We start from the raw sequence: 16,493 nt of genomic DNA on the forward strand, positions 1-16,493 counted from the left end.
AAATGATTAATGTTTAGAAGGTATGGAGTTTCAGTTTCAGAAAATGAAAGAGTTCTGGAGATCTATTGCACTACAATGTGAATATACTTAATAACAATGTGAATATAAACTTAATAATGTTTATAATGGTATATTTTATGTTTTCTGTTTTTTTACAAAAATTTTTAAGAAGATAGTCCAGAACAGGAACGTTAGTACATTTCCTTGCAAGACACACAGAAATATGAGAAACTAGAAAGAAGTGCCTCCCATGATTTAGACTTTTTTTACTTTGCTGATTATTTTTTTCCTTTCATTCTGGCAGATTGATATTTTATGAACTTTTAAAAAACTTATTTGCCTACTACAACCTTATGAAAGTGTACTCCCCTAGTATGGTGAGAAGAAATCCTCAACCTACCAGTTTTCCTACTCCTAAAGAAAATTTGGTGGTAAAACACATTAAGAAACAGAGTTATGGCTTTGCTTATTTTTAAGTATTACTGTTGTATCATCACAAAATATTTAGTCAACTTTTATATGATTGTAAAAGACAATACCTGTTGGCTTCCAGCCTAAGATGGTAAACTGAGCACTAGTACATCTCTTCTCCTTCCAAAAATGGAAAAGAATAAAAGGAGGGGAAAAAAACTGCCACAGTTCTGGGAAAGAGAAAGACACAATTCTGTCATGAATTCATGAAAAAAATGGGAAACAAATAGGATTTGATTGATGGAGGGAGAGGGAGGATAGAGATAAAAACCAAAAATTATTAATGCAGAAATAAGAGCCACGTTTCATCAAAGAAGTCTGGAGAAAATTCAAATCCAAAAATAAGAAATTAAAAGACGAAGAGTGATCTCTTAGGCTGATATTAAGGTAAGTAATGAAAGGATTGTCTACAGAACATCTGGGCCACTCTCCTCAACCCCTCAAAGTTTATAGAAATGTTGGCAGGAGTTATTTATGCTCCAATGATAAACCCCCAAATTAGCAGAGTTCCTAGCATTGTTTGTCGGCACTGAAGAAAAAAAGTAAAAAAGAGCATGATATAATTCCAGGCCCCCACAACAATGGAGATTAATAAAAACCAAAGTTTCACCCATGAAGTAAATAGTCTTTATCACCCAAAATAAATTCCTTAAGGGACAACTACTATGGTCATTAAGGGGCAAATTAGCCCAGTGCCCATAAGCAGCCCTCCCATTTAGAGGAGAAACCAACTGGAGAAAAAGATCTATCTAATTGCAGAAGAAACCCATACCAGCTGCTATATCAATCACCATGATTATTAATTAAATATTTGTTATTAAATATAACAGAAAGCCAAGGACTATCAGACATTTTGGAAAGTTAACAGCATGAATGAAAAGAACAAAATCAGCAAACACAGGACATACCCTAAGAAGAAAAACAAAAATAATGCATGGGATAGAATAGAACTTCCAAAGTATTCCAGTATCTCTAGAAGATGAGAGGATATTGATTCAAAACTATCCATAAATAAGAATGGACTGCTTTAAAAGGAAAGACCAGTGAAGGAACAAGAATCCTTGCAAATAGTTTCCCCATCTCAACTTAACAGTAGTAAGTAAGAAAGATTAATCAATGATCTAGAGAAAGGGGGACAAAGAATGGAGAGTAGGCCGAAAGAAAGAGACTAGGGAGGGAAAAATAAGAATATCTTAAAAAGGGGAATAAAAAGAACAGAAATTTTAAAATGAGAGTAAAGTTAAGAAGTCCAGAAGACAGACCAACACCCACTAAAAGTAAGCAACAAATGCAGAACACAGAGTGGTGGTGTGAGGAAAAAAAAATTAAAGAACTAATAGAAAAATATTTCCCTGATCTAAAGAAAAACTTGATGAAATAATTGAGAGTTCACCAAGGTTCAAACAATAAAAATGAAAGCCAAAAACGAAAAGCCAAAACAAACAAACAAAAAACAAAACAAAACAAAACAAAAAAAACGCACCCAGACACATAGAGAAATTCTGAAACCCGAAGGATAAAAAAAGTGTTCCAAAGCTTTTCAGACAGAAAAAAAAAAAGTTCCTTACAAGACAAACTGAATTAGTCTGAGTCAGACCTCTCATAAAAACACTGTCATCTAAAACAATATGAAACAATGCTTTCAAAGTCCAACTGTAATTCAAATATGAACAGAATAAGCTTTAAACATTCAAGAACTCAAACATTTCAGAAACCATCAATTCTGGGAAAAAAAAATTCAAAACATACTCCAGAGAAATGAAACGGGAATCCAAGAAAATAAGATGACAAAGGATACACAAAACAGTATTAAACCAAAAACAAGTAAAACATATAGCTAGGTGGAATTATTGCTGGCAATTGACTGTATTGTTTATGCAAGTTACAAGAAAGGAGTTCTTTAAAAATAGAAACATAATATTAAAAACAATAAATAACAACCTGAAACTATAATTGGTGGTTTCAACAACACAGGTGAGAAGGAGAGAGGAAATGCAGCAGTAAGATGCTAGAAGTCTTATCTCTTTTATGAAGGAAAAAAATTGTAAGCTAATTAATCCTCAGTTTTCACAGAAAAATAGGAAGGTTGAAGTTTCTCTTGAATTTAAGAATAACCAACAAGGGGTGCCTGGGTGGCTCAGTGGGTTAAGCCACTGCCTTCGGCTCAGGTCATGATCTCAGGATCCTGGGATCGAGTCCCGCATCGGGCTCTCTGCTCAGCAGGGAGCCTGCTTCCCCCTCTCTCTTTGCCTACCTCTCTGCCTACTTGCGATATCTATCAAATAAATAAAATCTTTAAAAAAAAAGAATAACGAACAAAATAATAAAAATTAGAATGCATATATTCCATACAATAAAAGAAGAAAGAAGAGAAAAACAAAATTAGTAAAACCAATGAAAGACAGAAAAGACAAAAAGAATACTATCATATAATCCACTTCTAGGTATTTATCCAAGAGAAAAGAAAGCATATGCTCATACCAAGCACATATATGTTCAGAACAGCTTTATCTGTAATAGTTAAAACTCAGAAACAATAAATGTATACACAAATTGGGGTAGAAATATGCAATGCAATATTACTATTAGTGATACAAATCTGGGGTCAACAAATCATCCTGCCTGTTACATGTTTTTGTACAGCCCATGAGGAAAAAAATGCCATTTACATTTTTAAAATGTATAATTAAATAAAAAATCAAGAGGAACATTATATTTAATGAAAAATAAAAATTCTATGAAATTCAAATTTCAGTGTCTGTAAAGTTTTATTGGAATACTGGCATGCTCATTTATTTCCATACTATCTGTGGCTGCTTCTGCTCTTCAATAGCAGAGTTGGATTGTTGCAACAGAGACCACAGGGCCCACAAAACCTGTAATGCTTACTATTTAGCCCTTGTAAAAATTGTGTAAGACACTGCTAAACTAATGTTTAACCTTCAAAGTTGAAATTTAACTCTCACTCTCTGCAGATAATATAATACTTTGTGTGGAAAACCCAAAAGACTCCACTCTAAAACTGCTAGAACTTGTACAGGAATTCAGTAAAGTGTCAGGATATAAAATCAATCTACAGAAATCAGTAGCATTTCTATACACCAACAGCAAGACAGAAGAAAAACAAATTAAAGAGTTGATCCAATTTACAATTGCACCCAAAACTGTAAGATACCTAGGAATAAACCGAACCAAGGAGGCAAAGAATCTGTACTCAGAAAACTATAAAGTGCTCATGAAAGAAATTGAGGAAGACACAAAGAAATGGAAAAACGTTCTATGCTCATGGACTAGAAGAATAATTATTGTGGAAATATCTATGTACCTAAAGCAATCTACATATTGATTGCTATCCCTATCAAAATACCATCAACTTTTTTCAAAGAAATGGAACAAATAATCCTAAAATTTATATGGAACCAGAAAAGACCCTAAATAGCCAGAGGAATGTTGAAAATGAAAGCCAAAGTTGGTAGCATCACAATTCCAGACTTCAAGCTCTATTACAAAGCTATGATCATCAAGACAATATGGGACTGGCACCAAAACAGACACATAGATCAGTGGAACAGAATAGAGAGCCCAGAAATAGATCCTCAACTCTATGGTCAACTAATCTTCAACAAAGCAGGAAGGAAATATTCAATAGATAAAAGAGTCTCTTCAGCAAATGGTGTTGGGAAAATTGGACAGCCACATGCAGAAGAATGAACTGGACCATTTCCTTACACCACACACAAAAATAGACTTAAATGGATGAAAGACCTCAATGTGAAATAGGAATCCATCAAAATCCTTGAGGAGAATACAGGCAACAGCCTCTTCAGCCTCAGCTGCAGGTTCCTAGAAACATCACCAAAAGCAAGAAAAGCAAGGGCAAAAATGAATTACTGGGATTCATCAAGATCAAAAGCTTTTGTACAGCAAAGGAAACAGTTAACAAAACCAAAAAACAACTGACAGAATGGGAGAAGATATATGCAAACAGCATATCAGATAAAGTGCTAATATCCAAAATCTATAAAGAACTTATCAAACTCAACACCCAAAGGACATATAATCCAATCAAGAAATGGGCAGAGGACAGAAACAGACATTTCTGCAAAGAAGACATCCAGATGGTCAACAGACACATGAAAAAATGCTCCGCATCACTCGGCATCAGGAAAATACAAATTAAAACCACAATGAGATACCACCTTGCACCAGTCAGAATGGCTAAAGTTAACAAGTCAGGAAACAACAGATGTTGGCAAGGATGTGGAAAAAGGAGAAGCCTCCTACACTGTTGGTAGGAATGCAAGCTGGTGGAGCCCCTCTGGAAAACAGTATGGAGATTCCTCAAAAAGTTGAAAATAGAGCTACCCTACGATGCAGCAATCGAACTACTGGGTATTTACCCTAAAGATACAAATGTAGTGATCCGAAGGGGCACGTGCACCCAAATGTTTCTAGCAGGAATGTCCACAATAGCCAAACTATGGAAAGAATCTATATGGAAAGATGTCCATCAACAGATGAATGGATAAAGAAGTGGCATATTTATACAATGGAATACTATGCAGCCATCAAAAGAAATGAAATCTTGCCATTTGCAATGATGTGGATGAAACTAGAGGGTATTATGCTGAACAAATTAAATCCATCAGAAAAAGACAATTATCATATGATCTCCCTGATATGAGGAATTTGAAAGGCAGAGTGGGGGTTTGTGGGGCAGGGAAGGAAAAAATGAAACAAGATGGGATCAGGAAGGAGACAAACCATAAGAGACTCTTAATCTCACAAAACAAACTGAGGGTTGCTGGGGGAAGGGGAGGAGAGGGGAGGGAGGCTATGGAGAGGGTAGTTGGGTTATGGATATTGGAGAGGGTATGTGCTATGGTGAGTGCTGTGAAATGTGTAAACCTGACAATTCACAGACCTGTACCCCTGGGGCAAATAATACATATATGTTAATAAAAATAATAATGAAAAATTCACAAAGTTGAAATTTATAATTAGCTAAGTGTCTATCTCAAAAAGTTAAGCACATCAAAATAAACCCATAAAAATAGAAGGAAAAAAATAGTAAATGTGAGAGCAGCAAGGAATAAAATAGAAAAGTGGTGACCTGGGTGGCTCAGTCAGTTAAGCATCCAGTTCTTGGTTTCAGTTTAGGTCAGGATCTCAGGGCCGTGAGATCAAGCCCTGCATGAGGCTCTGGGCTTGACTTGGGGCCTACTTGAGATTCTTTCTTCATCCCTCTCCCTCCCTTTCTGCTCCTCCCTGACTCGTGCTTTCTCTCTCTCTCTCTCTAAAATAAAAAAATAGAATCTTTTAAAAATAATAATAAATAATAATAAAATAGAAAATGGATTCACAATAGAAAAAAATGAACAAGCATTGTTTCTTTTCAAGGAATAATAAAATTGATTAACCACTGGCAAGACCTTCTCTTCTAAAAAAAAGAAGTCACAAATAATATCAGGAATGAAAGGCTACAAACACTGCAACTATTAAATAATAAAATGATACTGTAAACAATTTTATGGCAATAACTCAAAATTTAGATAAAATGGGAATTTTTTCCTAGGGAAAAATATAATTTACTAAAACTTACTGAAGAAGAAATACAAAATCTGTGTTGTTCTATAACCAATCAATAAATTGAACCAATAGTTGAAAATCTTCAAAAAAGTCCAGGCATCCAATGGCTTTACTAGTAAGATCTTTGAAAATTCAAGAAAGATATAATTCTACTCTTTTACGAACTTACCCAGACTACAGAAAAATAAAAAACACACAGAATTATTCTATGAAAGCTGACATAACCTTAATTACCTGATAACTTGACAAGGACAACATAGAAAGGAGAATAATAACCACAGATGTGACAACTATATACAAATATCATCAAACAAAATCTAGAATTATAGAAAATGTAAGAGAAGTTTTGTTTATTCCTGGATTGTAATGTTGTTTTAACCTTGAAAAATCAATCGCTATATTTAACTATATTAACAGACTGAAGGAGCTGCATCATATCAATGAATACAGAAAAAGCATATAACAAAAGTCAACATCCATTCCTGATGAAATGAACTAAAACAACCTCTTAGCAAAGAATGAAAACAGATGGGCACTCCCTTGATATTTAAAAATTATCTCAAAAAAGTCTACAATTCATATTAATGATAAAATGATTCCCTTCCAGATCAGGTCCAAGACCAGGGGACCTACAATCACCATTGCCAGTTGGCACTGACCTGGAGGTCAGACAACAAGGACAGTGAGACAAAAAAAAAAGAAAAGTTAAAAGACTGAAAAGAGAGACACAAAACTGTTATTTGCTATCTATATGAATGAAATACCTAGAAATTAGAATCTACAGATCAACTGTCAGAATTAATAACAGTTTAAGCAAAGTTGCTGGATTGTTAATACATAGAAATCAACTGTATTTCTATAATGCTAGCAACAAATCAAAATGAAACGATTTAAAAGGAAATAACATTTACAGAAACATTTTAAAAAGTAACATGTAGGGGTGCCTGCATGGCTCAGACCACTGAGCATCTGATTCTTGATTTTGGCTCAGGCCATTATCTCAGGGTCCTGAGACAGAGCCCCACATCATGCTCCACGTTGAACATGGAGCCTGTTTAAGATTCTCTCTCTCTCTGCCCCCTGTCCTCCCCCTACTCATGCTTTCTCTCTATCAAATAAATAATAAATTAATTACTTAATTAATTTAATCATATAAAAAGTAGCATGTAGTCAGGAATAAATCTTTTTTATAAAAGATATGCAAAACCTCTAGGGAAAAACTGTTTTAATAAATGCAACCATAAGGAAAAGCATGTTATTGAACTCTCAACCACAAAACATACTTGAAAATCAAACAAGGGAATTAGTGATCTCATTGCAAAAGGATAATCTAGAGAATTAGAAGTTACCCAAAGGAAAGAGTGAGGAAAAACCATGGGTTTTTCATTAAAATGTGTCCAATATATTAAAAGCCTTTTCAGGGCGCCTGGGTGGCTCCTTGGTTAGGCCTCAGCCTTTGGCTCAGGTCATGATCTAAGGGTCCTGGGATCGAGCCCTGAGTCAGGCTCTGTGCTCGGCAAGGAGCCTTCTTCCCCCTCCCTCTCTGCCTGCCTTTCTGCCTACTGGTGATCTCTGTCAAATAAATAAATAAAATCTTTAAAAATAACAATAATAAAAAAAATAAATTAAAGCCTTTCCAAATAAGAAAAAGATGATCATCCAGTTAGTTCTTCTGACATCACTTTTACATTTTCAAAAAATTTTAGCAGTATTTTAAAGCACAAATTACCTTATGTTCTGCCGTTCTTGATCAACATATCTTATTTGTGATGCAAGCATTGTTTTGTGAACCTTAATTTCTTCGATTCGTTCTTCCATAGCTGTGTGTAACTGCTGTTTTCTTTTTTCCAGAGAAAGTACTTCTTCTGCCTTACTGTGAAGCATTTCTCGAGTACGTTTAACTTCAAGTTTTAAAAGATTATCTTCTATCATCAAATCCTATCAACATAACAAAATTGTCAGATACTTAAATTATTACTGTTATACACAAACCAAAATGCTTTCTTCTATTGCCACAAAAGTCAAACTTGAAAATACAACTTTTTCTGATTTGACCACTTACCAAGATAACTAGGATTAAATTTAGATTGCTCTCAGTGATAACTCTTGGTTTTTCTTCATTTTTAAGAAATGGATTTATTCCAAGTCTTATTATAATTCAATTTGAAATTTTTTAATTGAAAATAAAAGGAAGATTCCCAAAATCTTACAATATAGGAAATATATATATATATATATATATATTCCTATGGATGAAAATTTTTATATTCTAAACTAAATCTCACAAAATAACATGTAAATAAATTTCTATTCTACGGGCGCCTGGGTGGCTCAGTGAGTTAAAGCCTCTCTGCCTTTGGCTCAGGTCATGATCCCAGAGTCCTGGGATCGAGCCCCACATCAGGCTCTCTGCTCGGCGGGGAACCTGCTTCCCTTCCTCTCTCTGCCTGCCTCTCTGTCTACTTGTAATCTCTGTCTGTCAAATAAATAAATAAAATCTTAAAAAAAAAATTTCTATTCTAAACAATTCAGTCATGGATAGAGTACTGACAGAAGAGTACACAAATAAATCACTTTTCAGAATAGAAAGCCCAGAAACAAACACTCCAGAGTATAAGACTTAATTATTTCAAAACACAGCTTTTCAGTTGGAGAAAAGATTAGATCCTTACATCTCAAATATACTAAAAAGATATTCCAGATTAATGAAAAATTTACTGTAAGAGATAATACGAATGCAGTTACTGAAATATTAAACATTTGTTTGATTTTTAGTATGACAAAGAAGTTTCTAAGTATAAAAATTATTTAGGGAAAAAGTAATTGATGTTAAAAAAGTTTTTAATGTCAAAAATCTAAATAAAAATTTAAAGATAAATGGAAAAAATATTGATAATATGACAGTTAATATTTTTACATATGAAGGTCTTTTGTAAAGTAAAAGATATATTAAAATATAAACCTTCTAATGGAAATATGGGCCAAGATAATAAACTAGAAATCCAAAAAAGAAAGATCATGGAATATAACATACATTTTTTTGAGAGGACGAGAGCACACAGAAGTGGGGGTGGGCGTGGGGAGGGGGGCACAGAGGGTGAGGGAGAGAGAGAATCCTAAGTAGGCGCCATGCTCAGTGCAGAGTCCACATCCCACAACTCTGAGATCACGACCTGAGCCGAAACCAAAAGTCAGACACTTAACCCACTAAGCCACCCAGCCACACCTAAACATTTTTATTTAAACATAAATATTTTAAATTTTATGTTTAAACATCACGTTGTCACCAACTTAAAAAATATAGACTAATACAATGAAATACCATGTTTGCTCATCAAATTGACAACAATTTTATGAATTACAATATCCACACTTACTGATGATGAGTAAAATAGAATGCTCACACACTGCTGTGGGACTATTAGATGAACCCTCTAGAAGACAGTTTGGCTTGAAAATTAGTCTGGGGGCACCTGGATGGCTCAATCAGTTGAGTGCCCAACTCTTGGGTCTCGGCTTGGGTCATGATTTCACGGTCATGAGATCAAGCCCTGTGTGGAGCTTCCTACTCAGTGCAGAGTCTGCTTGGGAATCTCTCTCTCTCCCTCTGCCCCTCCCCTTGTTCATGCGTGCACTCTCTCGCTCTAAAATAAAATGAAATCTTTTTTTAAAAAAATAGTTTTAAGACACTGAAAATATTCCTTCTTTTTGAACTGTAATTACACAGAAATTTCTCCTAACTCACTGAACAATTATACAATGACATATATGCACAGTATATGGTAGTACTATATTTTCTTTAAGTGGGCTCCATACCCAAAGTGGAGCTCAAATTCATGACCCTGAGAACAAGTTGCATTCCACTGACTGAACCAGCCAGGTCCACCTGATAGTACCACTTAGAATAACCACACATGGGAAATAAATACATATCCAGAAAACAGGATATGGTTTAATAAGTTATGGAAACTCACATGCAATAAACTGTAGGAAGACTTTAAAAATAATTGTTAAAGAATACTTAATGTTTAATATTTAATGTTTGCCAACATACATGGAAATAGATAATATATATAAAATTTCTTTAAATAATATATATAAAGTCAATTTTATTCAAAAGACTAGAAGGAAATACTATAACTTTAACACTTTATCTTGTATACAGTGATTATAGTGAGTTATTTTCATCTTTATAGTTTGGTATATTTTTTAAATTTTCTATAATTAGCATTAAAATGTGTTTTTTAATATTACATACACATACGATTTACTGCACCTGTTTCAAAGCTCTGGTTTTATTAAGTTCTTTCTCTGATCTGTCATTGAAAAGGTTTAGTTCATTTATTTTGGTCATGAGGAACTGTTTTTCATCACAATTTTTACTATTTGACTTCTTGATAAAGTAAAGATCATTCTATAAAAAGGGAAAAGAGGTACATAAATATATATTTTAAAATAACATTAAATAAACATATCTTACATTAAATTATGTTCCATCAAATATTTATAATAATTGAATTTTTAAATCTCACACTTCATGCTCTAATGTTTCTAATATAATACACGTGAATATTCACATAGAAACATATTCCTTTTTATCACCTATTGATTTTTTGGATTTGGTTTTGGTTCAGTAATTCTGCAAAATATTATGTATAGTTCAACCCAAATTATTGGGTGATTGCCATTTATGGGGAGAAATATGAAGAGGAAGCCAAGCATCAGTTCAGTATACAGCTTACCTTTTGAAGTTCCTTACTTGATTCAACCCAAGTCACAGAAGGCAAAAACCTTCAGTCTAAAAAAGCATAGGGTTTTGGTTCCCAGTACAAGTTCTAGAATCAGATGGCCTTAATTACACATTAGTTATCTGACCCTGGTGGGCAACCTACTCTTCCTTAGTTTCCTCATCTCTAAAATGGAGATGACAGTACCTACCTGCCTGGGCTGCTGTGAGGATTAGAGATGTTACTGTCAAAGAGTATCTACAACAGTGTTTGACACACAAAAGTGCCATGAATTTTTCTTACTACTTAATTACATGTATAGTTATGTATTGGCAGCAAGAAAATGCTAGAAAAGTTCTAATTCCATCAGATGTGTAAGTGTGTCACACAGATCCATCAGATATTAGGTTCCTAGCTTTATAACAGCCTCCATCTCCCTACTCACCCAGACCTCGGAACAAGGTTTGTGCTCATAATCCCCTCTGGGTACCTAAAGCAAAAACTTTCTAGTTTCAAGACGTAGTTCTGTTCCTCTCTCTCCCTCTGTCTTTTACTCTCTCTTTCTCTCTGCCTCCCGCCTATGCCTCTCTCATCGCCTGTATTTCTCTTAGGTATGAAGAGAATTGCATTGCAGCAAGACTGCAAGAAGAGGAATTTTTTTTTGCATGTATGATTTCCTAAAATCACACATAAAAGATGTGATTTCATAAAATTGACTTTTAGAATGAAAAAAATTTTAACTTAAGGTGATTTTCAACCAGAAGGAATTAGTTTCTATTATTCAAAATATGAGATGGAATAGCACAGAAGAGGTAATGCAGAATGGCTTCACAATCTCATGGTACTACTGAGAAGAGGAGACCTTCATTAGAAGGTTAACTAGCTTTAATATCTTAAAAACTTCACTTGCATTTCTTGTAATTTATTTATCTCTCTATTAAAACCGAGTTGGGAGAGGCATTAAGTACTATACAGCTGTATAATGGACAGAGTCTGAGTAGTTAAAAGGCAGAACACTAGAACTATTCCTACACAGTAAAACAAATACCATTCACAGCAGAGTCAAGAAATGTGCTTGCATGAAAATGTCTCCCTCCTATCATTCAGCAGCATTCATATTCTTATCTTATTCTATGTAATTAAAGCAATACCATTTATCGAACACCTCCTAAAAGCACTGTGTTAAGATACACATTGCTTCTAATTCTCCCAAATACCCTAAAATAATATCAAATATTTTCTTTCATTTAATAGATGAGTTAACTAGGGCTCAGTTAACTGGGGCTCAGAAAAGTTGAAATAGAAGTACTGAAATAAACTTTATACTCACAACCACTTGTTTTTGATTTCAAAATACATGTTCTTTTCCACAAAGTTAAGGAAACAGTTTTTAAACATTTCATCAGGCCACAAACTACTCCAAACCATAATTTTATCATCTTAAATTTTTTTTAAAAAATTATTTTAAAAAGTAAGAGCTCCCTTACACCCTTGCAGTCCTGAAGGAATTCAGGGCAATCCTTCTTATAACCACTAGAGGACACCGATCACAAGCCTTTCAAACTGTAAATGACACTCTTATCTTTTGGGGTTATTCCATTCAGGTCCGTGAGCTCCTTTACTTACTCTCAATTAAACTTTAAAATACGATTTATATTACATAGGCTCCCCTAACATAGGATTTATATGACTATAAACAGTAAAATACCAAAAGATGAAGAACATTTTTATCTTATTAACAAAATAGAAGCATTCAAAAAATTGTAACCAAGTAAAAATATGAATAACAATAGATGACCCATAATGGTCATTTCAAAGATAAAGGGCAATCAAGATATTCTGGCAAAAACATAATAGAAAAATGAAATTTATCAATATTTTAAACCATTTACTGTTTAAGAGGATTTTGAAGTCCAGTGGGCTAGGCATCAAATCCTGGCACTCCATGTACTAGCTGTGTACAGCTTGGTTACATGTGTAACCATGGACAAGTTACTTGATTTGTGACATGAGTATTAATATCTCCCTCATAAGACACTGATAAAGATTAAATGAGATAAAATACTAAAAGCATATAATATACTTAACATATAGAAAATGCATAATCAATGGTAATGTTATATTCTCATAGTCAGTATAGAAACATGAACATTAGTTCATACATTTGTTATATATGCAAGTAGCTTGGCAATCATCCTTTCCAAACATGGTCTTAGAACCATGTTGACTTAAAACAGAATAACTAATGACTGGGATATTTGAAGCATCAAAAGTATTTTGGTTAAGTTACATGAAGTTTCTTGATCTGTGTTTCCAAAAGGCCAAATGTAGATTTTTTCTCTTCCAACATCTTTTTAAGTTCAACAATTTTTGTTTCAAGGGCTTGTTTTTCTTCTGAATTAATCTCTCCTTTTAACCGTGACATTCGGCGTTCCACTTGTTGAATGTAAAAATCCTGTTGCATTTTTTTAAAAACAGATAATGAGAAATAAACAGTTAAAACCATTTCTATAAATTTAAAAACACACTAAACACTTTCTTAAAGTTTAGCCTTAAGTGTCATCATTTACTAAAGTCACTTTAATTCATCAGTAATTTATAGTATAAAATCCTTCTTAGCTCTAAGCAGAGAAATAGCAAACCATTCCTCAACAATCTAGTGCATGATAATGACATAAAAGTAAGTAATCTTCTGAAAATATAAGAAGTCAGCTAGGAGGATATTCACCATACTACTAGGATGAAACCTCAGTAAAACCACTGGATTTATACAGACATGGATTTTTGAGGACCCATTTTCTAAGGGATACAAAAAAAAGTCATAAATTGTTAGCCATGGATGGCTCAAATATGGTGAACTTCCAATGAATTATTTTTAAAAGAATACTTCAGCATCTGTAATTTTGAGAAACTAAGACTACATTACATAAGGAAATTGAGATGTAGAGAGGGATGATATTAAAGAACTAACATAAGACAGAATATATAAATGAAACATATAAGTGAAAACTTCCACAGTGCTTTTAAACTATTAGTTTATGGGCCGGGGTAGGGAAGCCCATGTTTGCATGACTAAGACTCAACATACAGTTTTTCCAGGTTTCAGATATCCCACTCCTTGTTTTGTTTTACTCCAGGCCCAGTTGGCCCAGGTTCCTCTAAAGCATGGTTGTTTCTCACTAGAGTTGTCTATCCTCTCACCTGTTCATTTCAGATCAAGGAAAAAAATAGCTTTTAAGGCTCCCTTACCTTACTGCTGACCAAACGTGATATCCCATTTCAACATTTGTCTATCGTTAAAAATCTTTGCTTTTTCAGGACACTATGGTATCTTAACCATCACAACTATAACAAATCAATATGGAAGACATTCATAAGATTAATATCTACCTGACTGTACATAATTTCTTGCTGCTTCAAGGTTTCAAAATCCAGTTTATGTAACTGATGGTTGAGGTGCTTTAGAGAGGACCGAGTTCCTTCGATTTCTGATACAACAGCTTTTTCTTTCATTGTCTCAGTCTGTAATTCCTGAACTTTCTTAAATAGCACCTCTTTCACTATGTTCAACTGAACTTCCACTTCCTGGTGATAAGAATAATAGTGATCAATAAAATTATAGTAGCTTAAAATCTTTTCTTTTATGAACATTATAATTTCAGGGGTCATAAGTTAACCCCCCCAAAATTTTAGCCTTTAAGAATATAAGAATGCCCTTCCCACAATTTCAACAAATCTCCAACATTTCTTATAGTCTACTCTATTCCAGTACCTTGATCTGTCATCTTAATTCTATACCATGTCACCCTGACCTTAGAACTTGGCCATTCCACTGGTTTCCTTAGAAAATAAAATATACCAGAGACACACAACTTTCAAGTTCACAGAATTTGCTGAAGTCCTGAGGTTGTTACAGGAAAGAAATCATATCATGCAATCTCCCACCTTCTTCTGGGCACTATCCAGTGGTGAGCAGGTAAATGTTTATCCACCAGTTTTCCAAAGGATGGGAGGTTAAGGGGAAGAAGCTTATTTTTCATTGTATAAATATTCCCACTATGGCCAATTTCAAGCCACCAACATGATTCCATTAAATGCAGAGTTGGGAAGAGAGGCAGTAGCAAACCATTATATAGCATTTCCACTATACAGATATAATAAATGTAAGTAATCTTAAGAGCATAAATAGATAATAGTAAAATCTAGTAAAATAATTTTGAAGTGATGAGTGTTGAGTACTTATTTTACTTCATTTTGAATGTTATATATTTAATTATAAGTCTTAATAACATAATTTTTAATAGTAGCTATGTTAGCAGCTGACTTGCAAAACTCCAGGAAGTTCAGCTATCATTTGTTTTGAGCTGGTAAGTGCTGGCCCCAACATGCTACTGGCACTACCCTTTATTCACACCTTGTCTCCAGTTGGCCTCCCTACATGTGCAGCCTTCTAGGAAACAGAAACCAGTCCCCCATTCCCACTCCTCATTTCTTAAGAGGCAGATCTGTCTTGACCTCAAGGTTTCATGACCATGTGTTCTAGGCTTCAACCTAGAACACAACCATGTGTTCAAATAGATCTCCCATGCCAAGCAAGATCTGTTGAAAGTTATCATTTTAAATGTTGAAATAATTTCCCTCTGTGTTCTTACACCCAGATAAGCCTGTTTCTTTTTGGCAACAAATGAACCTCAATATGAAAAAAAAAAAATCTGTGACTGGCATATTTAATTTTTGACAAATTAAAAAACAATATAATCTTAAGAATGCTTTTCTATATAATGGACAATTGTTTTAAGACCTTCTCAAAGACTGTCTGGCAGTTTTAAAGTCAGTGCTTGGTAGTATAACACAGTACACTTCCAAAACTATAGGTTAGGATTTTTCCAAACAAAAACCAACAGCTACAAAAACCAAGATTATGAACAAAATGCTGCTATACATGCTGCCATAATAAACTGCAGCACACATGCTGCCAATCCCATTTTTTCTAATTAAGCTTATTTCTTCAAAAATGTCACCAGTTTTTAATGTCATCATCAAAAGGTCTACTTTATATGGATTTCAGTCTTTATAGACTTCTAATAAGTTCTAATACTGTCCTATTACATGTGCTACAAAAAATCATGCCTTAGGGGGGAAAAAACCAACTTTTTAAAAAATAATGTGATTTATACTCATATACCACTCAAGTCGTGACTTCATTATTCAGGGATTTTAAACATTAAACAGCACACCGAAGAAGCTTGATTCCATCCAAATATAAGTGAAACCATAGTTGATATTTAGCAAATGGAGGATATTGCCATGATATTACTCAGAAAAAGAGTAAAAGCAAGAAGTAGTATAAACAGTGTCAGATCACAGAAGTCACTTCAAAGTTTTCAAAGAGGAAATAATGAACCAGCCTTTTCCAGTTCCTCAAAAATTGGCCTAAATGTTACCAAGATGCCAAAGACATCCCAACAGAGTTAATAGAGTAGAACACTTAAGAGTCCATTTACCTATAAATGGTGCCAGACCGTCAGAGATAACAAATGATAAAGAAATACAGGGAAGGAAAGTAGACCATTGGGGGAAATTCGATCACAAAGAAAGGAAAGAGGAAAAAAAGAAAGAAAAAAAGATAAGTAGAAATCAATTTTAAAATATGGGCATTTTTCAAGGTACCTCCGCAATATAAGAGCATATATATGAATGGCAAGC

At 34.0% G+C, this 16,493-nt stretch overlaps 1 protein-coding gene across 2 annotated transcripts in view; it reads right to left on the bottom strand.

Annotated features, from left to right (window-relative positions):
- Nucleotides 1–16,493, bottom strand: part of CCDC39 (coiled-coil domain containing 39) — a 52,637-nt gene that overhangs the window by 10,261 nt on the left and 25,883 nt on the right. For both annotated transcript variants that reach the window (XM_044255117.1, XM_044255116.1), the window contains 4 exons: nucleotides 14,178–14,372; nucleotides 13,078–13,242; nucleotides 10,337–10,474; nucleotides 7,790–7,998 (listed from right to left, as the gene is read on the bottom strand). In XM_044255117.1, the coding sequence (XP_044111052.1) occupies nucleotides 7,790–7,998; nucleotides 10,337–10,474; nucleotides 13,078–13,242; nucleotides 14,178–14,372 (707 nt within the window). The remainder of the gene's footprint in view (nucleotides 1–7,789; nucleotides 7,999–10,336; nucleotides 10,475–13,077; nucleotides 13,243–14,177; nucleotides 14,373–16,493) is intronic.

This window comes from Neovison vison, chromosome 6 (assembly GCF_020171115.1).
Source record: "Neovison vison isolate M4711 chromosome 6, ASM_NN_V1, whole genome shotgun sequence".
Lineage (NCBI taxonomy): Eukaryota > Metazoa > Chordata > Mammalia > Carnivora > Mustelidae > Neogale > Neogale vison.